General features: G+C 30.7%; 5 protein-coding genes across 5 annotated transcripts; 2 read left to right on the top strand and 3 right to left on the bottom strand.

Moving 5' to 3' along the window:
- Positions 1-5: 5 nt before the first annotated feature.
- On the top strand, positions 6-2651 carry BX663DRAFT_528701 (Sodium/hydrogen exchanger family-domain-containing protein; the record flags this gene model as incomplete). The annotated part of the gene is made up of 9 exons (XM_051530180.1): positions 6-31; positions 94-208; positions 296-340; positions 427-509; positions 616-804; positions 897-945; positions 1012-1191; positions 1290-1746; positions 1795-2651. The coding sequence occupies 9 exons, from the start codon at positions 6-8 to the stop codon at positions 2649-2651; spliced, it is 2001 nt and encodes a 666-aa protein (XP_051388195.1).
- Positions 2652-3021: 370 nt separating this feature from the next.
- BX663DRAFT_493389 (uncharacterized protein) lies at positions 3022-5114 on the top strand. Its single transcript, XM_051525355.1, has 3 exons — positions 3022-3094; positions 3121-3785; positions 3881-5114. Exons 1-3 carry the CDS (start codon positions 3085-3087, stop codon positions 4994-4996), a joined length of 1791 nt encoding a protein of 596 aa, XP_051388194.1. The 5' UTR covers positions 3022-3084; the 3' UTR covers positions 4997-5114.
- Positions 5063-5962, bottom strand: BX663DRAFT_528700 (Myc-type, basic helix-loop-helix domain-containing protein; the record flags this gene model as incomplete). The annotated part of the gene is made up of 3 exons (XM_051530179.1): positions 5063-5157; positions 5218-5445; positions 5608-5962. 3 exons carry the CDS (start codon positions 5960-5962, stop codon positions 5063-5065), a joined length of 678 nt encoding a protein of 225 aa, XP_051388193.1.
- Positions 5963-6594: 632 nt separating this feature from the next.
- On the bottom strand, positions 6595-9480 carry BX663DRAFT_493385 (armadillo-type protein). Its single transcript, XM_051525354.1, has 8 exons — positions 8779-9480; positions 8560-8704; positions 8180-8499; positions 7827-8099; positions 7538-7753; positions 7264-7472; positions 7046-7202; positions 6595-6986 (listed from the first exon to the last, which is right to left on the bottom strand). The coding sequence occupies exons 1-8, from the start codon at positions 9457-9459 to the stop codon at positions 6687-6689; spliced, it is 2301 nt and encodes a 766-aa protein (XP_051388192.1). The 5' UTR covers positions 9460-9480; the 3' UTR covers positions 6595-6686.
- A 956-nt stretch (positions 9481-10436) lies between these two features.
- On the bottom strand, positions 10437-12682 carry BX663DRAFT_493381 (fork head domain-containing protein). The gene is made up of 2 exons (XM_051525353.1): positions 12095-12682; positions 10437-12001 (listed from the first exon to the last, which is right to left on the bottom strand). Exons 1-2 carry the CDS (start codon positions 12485-12487, stop codon positions 10721-10723), a joined length of 1674 nt encoding a protein of 557 aa, XP_051388191.1. The 5' UTR covers positions 12488-12682; the 3' UTR covers positions 10437-10720.
- Between the last annotated feature and the right edge of the window lie 66 nt (positions 12683-12748).

Genomic DNA, 12748 nt, shown 5'->3' with positions numbered 1-12748 from the left:
AGGTGATGGCTGTGGGCATTGAACTTCCAAAGTAAAGTAACACATGCATACCCCCTAAAAGAGCAATTAATAATTAGTTTTATTTTTATATAGACATTATATGAAAAAAGAATGGTTAACCATGTTTATGCTTTTAATACCTACTATGCTCTTTATGTGGTTAGTGAGTGGATTATTTATTTGGTGGTTAATTCCACCTATTAATTATGTAAGTATAATCATAAAGATCAAAATCCTTTTTTTTTTTACTGATTTTTTTATACTGATCTTTTTATACTGATTTTTTTTTGTATAGCTTCATTCTCTTGTTATTGCTGCGTGTGTTTGTCCAACAGATCCTGTAAATATGATGTTGTGTATCTAGAAGAGTATTAGGATGATAGGTTAAAGCTTGCTTTATTTATTTATTTATTTATATAATAATAGATTTTAGCAAATTCAGTAGTAAAAGGCAGATTCGCAGAAAAACATGTTCCTGCTCATATTAGAAATGCATTATCAGCAGAAAGGTACAAAGTAGGATAGGCTTTTAAAGATAAACAAACAATAGAGCTAATTTTTTTTTTATTTTTTTTATTTTTATTTTTTATTTATTTATTATTTTTATTATAATAGTGGCGCAAATGATGGAATGGGTTTTCCTTTTCTTTTTTTGGCTTTATTTTTATTAAGTGAACCAAAAGTAGGAACGGCGATTGGAAAATGGATTTACATCACTCTTCTATTTCAAATTATACTCTCTTGTATTATTGGATTAGTAGTTGGATATATTGCAAGAAAGATATTGCAATGGTCTGAAAGAAAGTAAGTGAGCGAAGATAGTAAAAAAAAAAAAAAAAAAAAAAAAAAAAAACAATAGGAGAAAAGTGGATGATATTCAATTATTATATATAAAGTCGCTTGATAGATAAACCTTCTTTTCTTTGTTTTGCCATTGCTTTAGCTGTAAGTTAAATATTTGATGTTTATTTACTTACTTGTCTCTAATAAACACTTTTATCTCTCCTTTAGTTATTTTTAATGAGCATGACAGGATTCTCTGGCAGTGATGACTTGTTGGCTTGTTTTGTGGCAGGTAATGCATTTTCATGGGATGATTGGTTTAGACAAGAAACAGAAGAAGCACACTTTCAAGATGTGATTGATACATTACTCAATTTAGCTGTATTTGTTTATATTGGAGCTATTATTGTAAGTTTTTTTTTCTTTTTCTCTTTTTTCGTGAGTGAGTGGGTGGCTCAAAATAATAATAATAATAATACTTGTTTATACCATCTTTTCTATTTTAGCCTTGGTCTGAATTTGGAAATACAGAGATTGGATTAAAGCCATGGCGTCTAGTCGTGATTGCTATCCTTATCTTATTTTTTAGACGTCTTCCTATTTTACTCATCTTAAAACCTGTTATGCCTGCTATGAAGACTTATAGAGAAGCCGTCTTTAGTGGCTGGTTTGGTCCCATGGGTGTAGGTGCTGTCTTTTTATCTGTCATTGCAAAAGAAAGAATGGAAGAAATCTATGAAGATTCACAAGAGAAACCGTTATCGATTGAATTAATTGCCCCTGTAGTTTTATTTATCGTTCTCTCATCTACCTTAGTCCACGGGACTACCATCCCTCTCTTTAAACTTGGCAATCGTATTCGTACTCGTACTTTATCTATCACAAGTACAGGTAGTAATGGTGTACAAATATCACGATTACCTAAAATTCAATTTGGTCAACAAATAGGTAGTGTTCGAAAAAGTATTTCTACTTCTGTTACAACGTCTTCTTCATCTTCCACTTCGATAGAAGAAAACGGAAATGGTGAACGAGTGCAAACTGAGGAAAGAGCAGAAGCGATGGCTCAACTTAGACGTAACACATTAGCGAATACAATTCAACCACAATCACAATCATATACTATTGATATAGGTGATGATCATGAAGAAGATTTCTTACCTGATGAAGAAGCTGAGGAAACTAGACAACAACCTTCGTCTGCTACAACTGAATCACAAAGTATACGATTCCTTGAACCTGTAAATCCTAGAAATGCAGAGAGAAATGAAACAAGTGTATCTAGTTTTAAGAGTTGGATACATCGTAATAGTATAAAGGAAGCGACTAATACATCATCCAATGATGAATCAGCAGATAAAGAAAACATGACTGCATCACAACAACCTCATCTGAATCATCATCCTAGTAATAGTGGTGGTGCTACTGGTTTAAGGAATCTATTCCGTCGACATCAGCATACTACTAAAGATGATGAACAAGAGTCACCATTACCGCCTACAGTCAAAGTCACATCTCATGAAACAGAAGGAGAAGAATCAAATCAATTACCACCTAAACCTGCTTATCATCAAGAAGGCAAATCACATACGTTAGAGGTATTAAAGTCTATCTTTGCTCATCATCCTTCACAACATGAAGAGATAGTGAATATGGCTACTAATCTCAGTAGCCGTATTGAAGTCTGGGATGAATTAGATCATATAGAAATTGAAGATAAAGAAGATTCTTCTTCAAATATCGTTGTTTCTAAAAAAGACCCAGGATGGGAGAAAAGGGTAAAAACTGTCATTGAGGAACTTCAAGATAAAATTGATAAACAACAACAACAACAACAGCATCATCATCATCATCATTATCATCATTAATTATGATTCCCTTTTATATCTATTTTTTTTTTTTTTGTGTGGGTGTTGTGTAAAATAAATATTATATATTAATTGCCTTAAATGGTCAATGGAAGAGAATTACTTTGTGTAACATATCTAAGCTGGTTGTGGGGTCAAACAATAAGCTAGACAAGAGGATCCTGAATGGGTCATGTGCTTGTGTTAAATAGCAAGCTATCAGTCATGTGATCACTTTATATAATCAAACAATTGAAATGGTGTCAAAATTCGAGAAGAAGAAGATAATTATTAATAATTGCTGCTATTAGTTCTCATAAATGAAATTAATTTAAATTCGGTCGTCAGCACCGTATATTATTTTTATATCTGCTGCTTTTTATTTTATTTTATTTTATTTTATTTTATTTTATTTTTCTTCTTTTTCTTCTTCTTCTTTATTACCACTCTATCAATGTCTGAAAGTTATAAAGAAGATAAAAAAAGAAAGCTTATAGGAAAAGAGATCGATTCTGGAAATTCATCTTTCCTCATTACAAACAACAACAACCACAAAACGATAATTACTATAATAAAAATAAATCAAAGAATTCAATTAATCCTGTCCATCGAGATTCCGAACAAAAAAGTAAAATAAATTCACTTCAAAACTATGCGAAAAAAAACTTTTCAATCACTCTGGATCCTGAATTATTTGAAAGTATACTGGAAAATAACAATTGGGATTCAAAACAATCCATAATTGATTTAACTGATTATGAGGAAGCATCTCATGGTATCTTGGTTGAACCTCCTCGTACACCTGATAGACTACTGTTAGGATCAGAAAATGATGGTGGTACTTCATGTTATATTGATGCTTTATTATTTGCAATGTTTATTGCCAATACTGCCTTTGATCCATTATTGACATACGACATTCCAACGACAGAAGAAGAGGATGAAAAGAAAACAAAGTTACAAATGTTGCTGCGTTTATTTGTGAATAAACTCAGAAAGGGCCATATTATAAAAGCAGATTATGTACATTGGTTTCGTAAAGTATTACAAGAAGTGAATTGGAATGGTAAAGACGGACAAGGTCAATGGACACAAGAAGATGCAAGTGAATTATTTTTGTTTATTACAGAAACATTTGATTTGCCTTATTTACCCGTAAGTCACCTTTTGTTGTTGTTGTTGCCGCTGTTGCTGGCTACTACTACTGCTATCTATTTTATATAGTGTTAATCTAACAATAACAATCATAGTTTCAAATTAGATTATTTCATGGTGGAAACAAAGATAAAGATGATGATCGAGTCATGACAGATAGAACATTAACATTGTCTATACCAGATGACGACTCTATAAAAGAGGTCAAGTTACAAGATATTCTCGTTGACTACTTTTATAATAATATCATTACTGGCGTCATGCGACACATAGATGATAATTTCATATTATCCGAAAATGTAGCTGCATCTCCTACTGTCCAAACATATTCCAATAACAAAATTATGTATTCTGACAATAACGACTTTGTTTCATCAATGACAAGAGATGAAAAATATACCCTTAAAAAATTATTAGAAAAAAGTGATGGTAATGATCATCAAGAGCTAGAAGTACCAGTGACTGCATGGCAGGTATTAGAACTGTTACCATTTTATAGTGCAACAAATGAACAGGGTGAGGCGATTGAGACTCAATTGGATTCTTCTTTTCCAGATACTCACATGATTTTACCCATTGTCCTAAAACGGTATCGATATGACCCCAAGACTGGAAATTCAACAAAGATGAAGAAACGAGTGGAGGTGCCTGTGACGATTGACTTTAATAAATTTGTAAATCAAAACGTTGAAGATCCCATGTGTCCTATTTGTGGTCATCTTGTCAATTGGACACTTCATTTTAAAAGCGCTGTTTGTCATCTTGGTAATTCACCCTATAGTGGTCATTATATTAGCTATGCCCGTATCACGACGGATAATAATAATAATGTTGAGGATTCCTTTTGGCTCAAATTTGATGACATGAATACAGAGAATAGAGTGATGCAGATTATAAATGACGAGGATGATAAAAATCCCTCTATCCAGCAAATCAAAGAAGATCTTTCGGAAAATGCTTACATTTTATTTTATGAATTGGATAAAACCTGTCATCATCCCCCACTCCCTCCTTATTATTCTTCCAATGAGGACGATGAAGAAGAAGAGAGTATCCATACTAAAGATGATTTTAAACCATCTATAGATCAGCGAGAAAATTATACAAATAAAAAGAAATCGAAATCTCGTCATCGTCGTCGTCATCAGCATCATCGTCATCATTTTAATGAAAGATCTTCTCGCTTAAAAGATTCATGTAGAATAATGTAATATAGTAAAAAAAATAACAATAATAATAATAATAGTAGTAGTAGTAATAAAAATAGATGGGTTATATTATCGCTTTAAGGCATTTAATTCATTTAATAGTTCCGTCTTTTCCTTTTCCATCATCGACTCTCTTTGATGTAGAATATGTATATATTCTAAAGCTATAATATGTATATACAAATGAGTATCATGAATATATACATGTATAATGATTACTTTACCTTTACTTAGTATTTCCCATTTGCTAGTTTTTAAACCTTTATCTAACGGCAGTAAATCTCTTAAATCATCAAATAAATCTTTCATTTCTTTTCGTCTTTTACGTTCTGCTAATTTATGACTGACACGTAGTTCAGGTGAACGACTATAGGGTGTCGAATGATGTTGTTCACTACCCCTTCTTGATGAAGGTGCACTATGATGATGATGATGAAGATGATGATCCCTTTCTGTCATTGTAGGTGCCAAGTGATGATGCCTTGCTTCATTATCGAGCACTCTAGTCGAAACATGATTGTTGCCAATAGCAATTGAATGACGTCGATGAAAGAAAGGATCCTGTTGCTCTTCCTCAGTCATCATCATCGTTGGAGGTCTTTTTATTAAATAACTACTAATGGAGGGTAAAGACTCCCTTCTCCAAGAAGAAGAATTCAGTGGAATAGGACTAGGTAATGATGCATTCATATTCTCTGGCGTAGTTACTATAGAAGATCTTCTGGATGAAGGTAATGAATTATTATTATTTAATAAGGAGGTCCGAAGTAAGTTATTTGTAATAGCAGTAGTATGTAGAATTGGATCACTTGATGACTCTCGTTGTGGACTACTAGAAGAATGAATGTGATTATTATGACTCGAATCAGTAGAATAGTGATGACGGAGAGAAGAAATAGGATATAATGTCCTCGAATTTGGATCAATGAATGAAGATCTTCTTTCTTCTATTTCCTTTGTTGAAGTCATGATTGTAATAATAATAATAATAATAATAATAATAATAAAAAAGTATGTACTCTTCTACATGAAAAAAATAAATAAATAAAATAAAAAGAGAAGGGGGTAGTGAGTGTAGAATATTAAAGTTTAGTATAGCGCGTGCTTGTGATTTGCCACACCTACATAAAATAATAAAACTGGCTTATTTTTTATAGTTGCCACATGGCTTTTAGTACCTAAACTAACGAAAAATAAGAATTGAGTTTCAAAAAGGAGTTTTTTTTTTTTTTTTTTTTTTTTTTTATCAAGCATCATCATTATGGGGAACTTTCCGTATATTTTCAACGTTACTACTACTAATACTGGATTTCTTTTTTTTTTCCCTTTTATTTTGCGGTTTTTAAAACTAAAGTTGCAATTCTTTGACTAACAGTTTACAAAGTTGGACAAGCACTGCCTATTTTTTGTTTTGTTTACAATTCAATTCGTAGTAGTCTTTAAGATAATACTTTTTTTTTGTCTCTTCAGATTTTACAGTCATTGATAAATAATTCTCAGATCTCAATGTCCATTATTCAAGGCTAAAAGTGAGAAGTAGTATTGTTAATTTTGAATACATAAAATCAGAGTTTTATTTTTTTTTTTTAGAAGGATAAAGCGTACTACATAAGTTTGTTTAGTAATATAGAATACGACGCACGTGTTCCATCCAATCATAAATAATGCATAAAAACTTTATATATTTCTCTTTCTAGTAACAATCGAGCATATTAACATCGTCATCTGGATTAACTGGTATTATAGATTGAATCATCATATCTGCATTGATATCAAATGCTTCTTGATAAAGATGTTCTGGATCTAAAGTTTGTTTTTGTTGAGTCAAGTTAAGATGACGCAATACATTTAAAAAAGAAGTGTCAAAGTCATCATGTTCTACTTGATCGAATTTTCTTTTAGTTGAATGATTAGATGGTTTATCATCAGTCGCTAATATGGATTCTATAATACGAACAGCTTCAATACGAACAATTCGATTCGTATCCATAGCCTTGATAAACACATAAATTAGTTCATTTTATTATGCTTATATCTAATTTTTGAATTTACAGCTTCAACTAATAATTCTCCTGCTTGAAGATGTTGAAAGAAATCATGTTCTTGTTTTTCATGCTGATATAATAGCCATAAACATTCAATGAGTTTGCATGCTCTTGAACGTACATCGATATCATCGTCATATACTAATTTCTTTATAATAACAGGACTATAACTCATTGTGAATAAAAGTAAGTAAGTCTCTCTCTCACTCATTCATTCATACATACTTTAATGAGTTTTGTTGGTTAGAATCTTTTATTTCCATCTTCATTCCTTGACAAGATCTATTTTTAACTAAACAAATAATAGCATCAAGTGCAGCTCGTCGTACGATAGCTTCTGTATCATATAATAAACTTGGTAATTTAGCTGCTAAATTTCTAGATATTTGATGTTGTTGAATGTAACCCCATCCTTCTTCACACATCATCATCATCTAGTTAAAATCATTCATTATTTTGTTTTTGATTTCTTTTACACACACATTTATATATATATTACCTGCAAGACTTCAATGGCAGATGCTCGTACATATACTTCTGAGTCATGGATACGCTGAAATACATTGAGCGGTAAATTATATGTCAATGCAAATTGAATCTTGTTCTTTACAAAGGGCATCTCAAATAATTGACCTACAAAATGAATAGATGCATCACGGATATCCCATTCTGCATCCAAAAACTTTAAACTTAAAGCTTCTGCAAACCTATGACCCTTTTTTTTTTTTAGAGAAAAAAAAGATAAATAAGTATTACCATAGTCATTTATCTATCAAATCTATATTTACAAATTCAGTTACAAGTACGCCAATTTGATCATGACCTAGTAATACATTTAATGTATCTAAAACTAAGGATAAACTTTTACAATCTAAACTAGTTTCATCACTCATCTTGACTAAGGATTGTATCGCCCTTTTCAAGATAGGTTGATATTGTTCTGCTTGCTTGATATACCAAAGTGTATTTGTTAGTAAAGCAAGAATAGATTTCAAAACACGTGGATCTGAATAAAGTTGTTCATCTTCCAACACATTGAAAATATCAGTATAATTGGACTTCTATAGAGAAAGAGAGAAAGATAGATAGATAGATATTAGCTTTTATATATCTATGTTCAATTGTTCTAATATTCCTTTACTTGAGTCATTATGGAAGGGTATAATTGTACAAGCGTATTCATAGTGCGTAATACAAGTTGAGTTAATTGATTCCTTGTACGCGTTGTTTTGATAAATTCGTTTACATGTTTCAATTCATTCTTTTGTTTATACATGCAAAGATCGATTAGGGAATATAAGATAGAATAAGCTTCATCTATAGTAGTGTGAATATCTGTATTTGTGTTTTGTGTTAATAATGTAAATGAAGTATCCAAAAATGTTACTGCTGTCATTAAATCATCTAATTTCTTGGACTCTTTTATCATTTCTTTCGCCATATTAAATATCACCCTATATGCTATATAGATAGGTAGAATCAAGACTTATCCATTCATCATACAGTTTATATATATGTTACCCTTATTTATATTTGAATTGCAAGTATCTAAATTTAATGTCTGTAAAGGATCTTTATCGTAACTGAATAATATAGATAATATCTCTAATACTCTTGATCGAATAATTCTATCAGATAAACATAAAAGAGGTATAAATGGATGTAACTAGATTAAATAAAGCAAAGCAAAGTAAAGCACTGTCAGTTTTCCAAGGTATATATGTAAATATCGTCTTATACCAATTGTTTAGATCGAATATATTCAATTGCATTATCGTTTTTCATATTCACAATAGCCCAACAAAAATCTAACGCAGACAGTGTTTGCTTTGGATCTCCATTAGGTTGAAGAAGATTTTGAATCAAATTAGACGGATTCATTACTTGCATCAATTGTGTTAAATTGAATTCAACAAGTGTTGAAAATAAGCGGCAAGCCTCCGCTACAACATAACTACTTTGATCTAATAGAGCCAACATGATAAAATATGCGGTTTCTTCATTTTTTAATAACCATGTTTGACCATGATCACAAGCTAAAAACAAGCGACATGCCTCAATACATGCACATCTTAATGCCGCTTCGGACGATGTAATCCCTTTTGTAATCATAGTTAACAATTCTGAATGATCACACTCAAGCTCTTTAAACAAATCATCTTTTCCATAATATATTAATTGACCCATAAATCGTATACATAATGTAGTAACTCGATAGTCTTGATCATCACTCTCAATGCATGCCTTTCGAATTTGATGAAAAATTTGACACTGATTATTTAATTTATTGATATGGGAGGTATGAGTAGAAAGGACTAAAGTTAAATACGATAACACTTTCTCATAGAGTGTATTATCGACTATAGTTTTGGACATATAAGGCAATGCCTTTATCATCTTTGTTGCTCTTTCTAAATCCATTTTTTTTTTTCAAATAAAAATAAATAAGTGAATAAATAAATAAAAAATAGACACATAGATCTAACGTATAAGATATATTATTATGACAGTTCAGGTCGTCGCAAATTAAAATTTTAAACGAACATTGTTGGTCAAGAAGAAAGCTATCAATGACCAGTAGAATACATAATTTAATGGATGTAAATTATTGTTTGCGAATATTCACTGTTATTACTTTATTTACTACATTTACTTATAAACTAGAATCATTTGAATAGCTGATGTACGAACTGAGCAGCAGTTTTTTTTTTTTTTTTTTCCTGAAATTACGCCCTAGCATTATTTTAGTTCCATTCATACTCAAGTTTCACTTCATTCTTCTACTGTTAGTAACACTTGATAAAAAGGACTATTCAAAATGAAAATACCACTACTATGATTAATAAAAATTTATATTAGAGATGGGCTTAAATATGTATATATACATATATATATATATATCTTTGACCGAGATTATGAATGCTAATATAAAATGTATTTGAATGATGATACATATCAAAACGACAAACTATCATCTGATAGTAACTTTAGTTCAAGAGACAAGGTATATTGTCTTATTCATATATACCTATTTTCATCCTTTTTAAATGAAGAACGTATACTATTAGTATAAAAAAAAAATTCCTTTTAGACAATGTTTTCGATAAAACTAAAAATGTATACAAATGTGGTGTAAAATTAAAATATAATATGAATTAAGCTATTCTAGGTTATACAATGTAGTTACTTCACTGCCACCTTTGTTGCTTGTAACAATATTTTACGAAATGCATATTGTTATTTCCTACTACACACTACGAATTGTATACTCGTCTCTAAACATATACATCATATTTTTTCTTTCATTTATTAAAATGTAGAATACTCATATGTGTATATACTTTTTTTTTATTTTTTTTATTTTTACAGGGTAAAACCTCAACATCTTGTATTTAATATTTGTTGGAAAAAAAATTTGAATTTATTTATAAATTGAATATTACACAAAGGAATAAATGTAGAAAATTTACAAAAAGATGTGTGGCTAAAGGTATATGTATATAGGATAAATTTGATGGTATATATAAATATTGTAAATAAATAAAAGACGTGTATAAAGTATGATGATATATATGTATATATATGTGGGGTGTATGTGTGTGTGTACGTATGTATATAATGTGTATATAATACATTATATAGAAGCTTTATAGATCGATATTTTTTTTTGTTTGTTTTTGTTTTAATGTAATGGCATATATGTTGTATTGGAAGTATCAAAATTTATGTAACAAGAAGGAATTTCTGGCCAGTAGGAATTCAACATATTTTCACCATTTTCATATAATAAATCAGAAGGTGGATTAGTAGTAGCGATAACAGGTTCACTCATTTTAGCACCGAAATCGATGTATTGTTCCAAATTATAAGACATCAGATCAGAGACAAACAAATGACTATTAGGATCCGAGAAATCATCAAGTGAAAAGGTATTACTAGGATAATGAATATTCTTTTCAAGTGGAAATGCCTGAAGATCAATGGTCTTCATGTCAGGATGATGAGATACGGTATGAACAGCTTGTTGTTGAACAGTAGGTAGCTGAGGAATAAGAGGTGTAGCTACACTTTGTAAACCATGCAAAATATTTTGAGCTTCAACATCAAATAATAAAGGGTATTCGGAAGTAAGTAACATTTTGCCTGAGCTACAATGTTCAGGTTCGTCATACATCCAAAAGTCATTACTTTGATCTAAGCCCAACATCACTTCATGATGGTTCGTAGAAATGGCACCGATCACATCCGATGGTCTAATTAAATTACTATTTGTTGCTGTGTTGTACAAAGTGTCCATTGTTGGCGTTGTTGTTGTTGTTGTTGTTGTTTTTCTTTTTTTGGCTGGATAGCTGTCAACTTCAACAGCACTATCATCATCTTCTGATGTAGAGGATCCAGGCTCAACTGAATTACGACGTTTATTTGACTTTGGAGAAGGTCTACGACGTTTACTAACAGGATCAAGGGGGTTAAAACGAATGATAAAGTTTTTAGGATCTGTTTTAGGAGCAGCAATAGTAGTAGTAGCAGTAGCAGTAGCAGTAGCAGTAGCAGTAGTATCAGTAGATGAAGAAGATATTTGGAGTTGAGCATTCTTCTTTTCTTGAGCTGACATGTTTCTTATGCGTGGAGCAGAGATAGTTGTTTTCATCTTCTTGACCTCATAGTCCTCAGGACGTGTGATATGAATATTAGGACACATATTTTCCATTGTACCTCTCATTTTATTTTCATCACTTTCAGTATGAGAAGAGGAACGATTGTATTGAGAAGAATTATACATGCCCATATCATGATGTCTTCGGCTATGTCCACCTGCTTGACAGAGATTATCAACAAAGATTTTTTCCATATTAACCTGAAGTGTCCAATATCCACCTTTACCAGGATGTGCCTGTGTTGGACGACGATCTACTTTGACAAACCATTTTTTATTAAGAGACAAATTGTGACGAATCGAGTTCTAAAATAAAATGTTTATGTTACTAATTTTTTTTTTTTTTTTTTTTTTTTTTTTTTTTTTTTTTTTTTTTTTTACTTTTTTCCTTTTTTTTACCTGCCAGCCCTTTTGTCCTCTTTTATAATACGGATAAGCTTCCGAAATCCATTTATAAATATCGCTTAAAGTCAGACGACCATCTTTACTTGTCAAGATGGCGTGAGCAATTAAAGTAGCATATGAATAAGGTGGCTTTTCATCGCGTTCTGTAGGTTTCCACCAGGGAATAATTTGATGAGGCCAATTGGACCTTGTTCGAGAGGGACAAGTTTCCAAATCATCGTCATCTTCAGGTTGAATACCAATAGGTTCAATTTTAAATTTCAACTCTGCCGGCCTTTGCTTTTTATTCGCGTTGCTCTGTGAAGGAGTTGGATGATATGTTTCTCCAGGTGATTCCCGAATAATTGAAAATTGAGACATTTGAGTTAATTGATTTTTATCAGGCATTAGTAAGGGAGTAAAAATAAAAAAATAAAATAAAAATAAAAGGTATGTATATATATAAAAAGAGGCAACTAAAAGAATATATGTATTTTTATTTATATATCTATATATTTAGCTTTATATTTTAAGGACAATAGTAATAATAATAAAAAGTATATATAATGAATTTTTTTTAAAGAAAACAAAAAAAAAATAAAATAAAATAAAATAAAATAAATTAAAAATATTTCTCTACTATAAATACTTTTTATTCTATATATTTCA

The sequence above is a fragment of the Cokeromyces recurvatus genome (genome assembly GCF_025118155.1).
Source record: "Cokeromyces recurvatus strain NRRL 2243 chromosome Unknown BX663scaffold_1, whole genome shotgun sequence".
NCBI classification, from domain to species: Eukaryota; Fungi; Mucoromycota; class Mucoromycetes; order Mucorales; family Mucoraceae; genus Cokeromyces; species Cokeromyces recurvatus.
This window is presented reverse-complemented; position numbering and strand designations above follow the sequence as displayed.

Coding starts and splice junctions, on each gene's coding strand:
- BX663DRAFT_493389 (XM_051525355.1), top strand. Junction 3,786..3,880: donor TTGATTTGCCTTATTTACCC/GTAAGTCACCTT, acceptor TAACAATCATAG/TTTCAAATTAGATTATTTCA.
- BX663DRAFT_493385 (XM_051525354.1), bottom strand. CDS start 9,459: ATGGATTTAGAAAGAGCAACAAAGATGATAAAGGCATTGCCTTATATG. Junction 8,100..8,179: donor ACCCTTCCATAATGACTCAA/GTAAAGGAATAT, acceptor CTTTCTCTATAG/AAGTCCAATTATACTGATAT. Junction 7,203..7,263: donor AACCAACAAAACTCATTAAA/GTATGTATGAAT, acceptor AATGAGTTATAG/TCCTGTTATTATAAAGAAAT.
- BX663DRAFT_493381 (XM_051525353.1), bottom strand. CDS start 12,487: ATGCCTGATAAAAATCAATTAACTCAAATGTCTCAATTTTCAATTATT. Junction 12,002..12,094: donor GAGGACAAAAGGGCTGGCAG/GTAAAAAAAAGG, acceptor ATTTTATTTTAG/AACTCGATTCGTCACAATTT.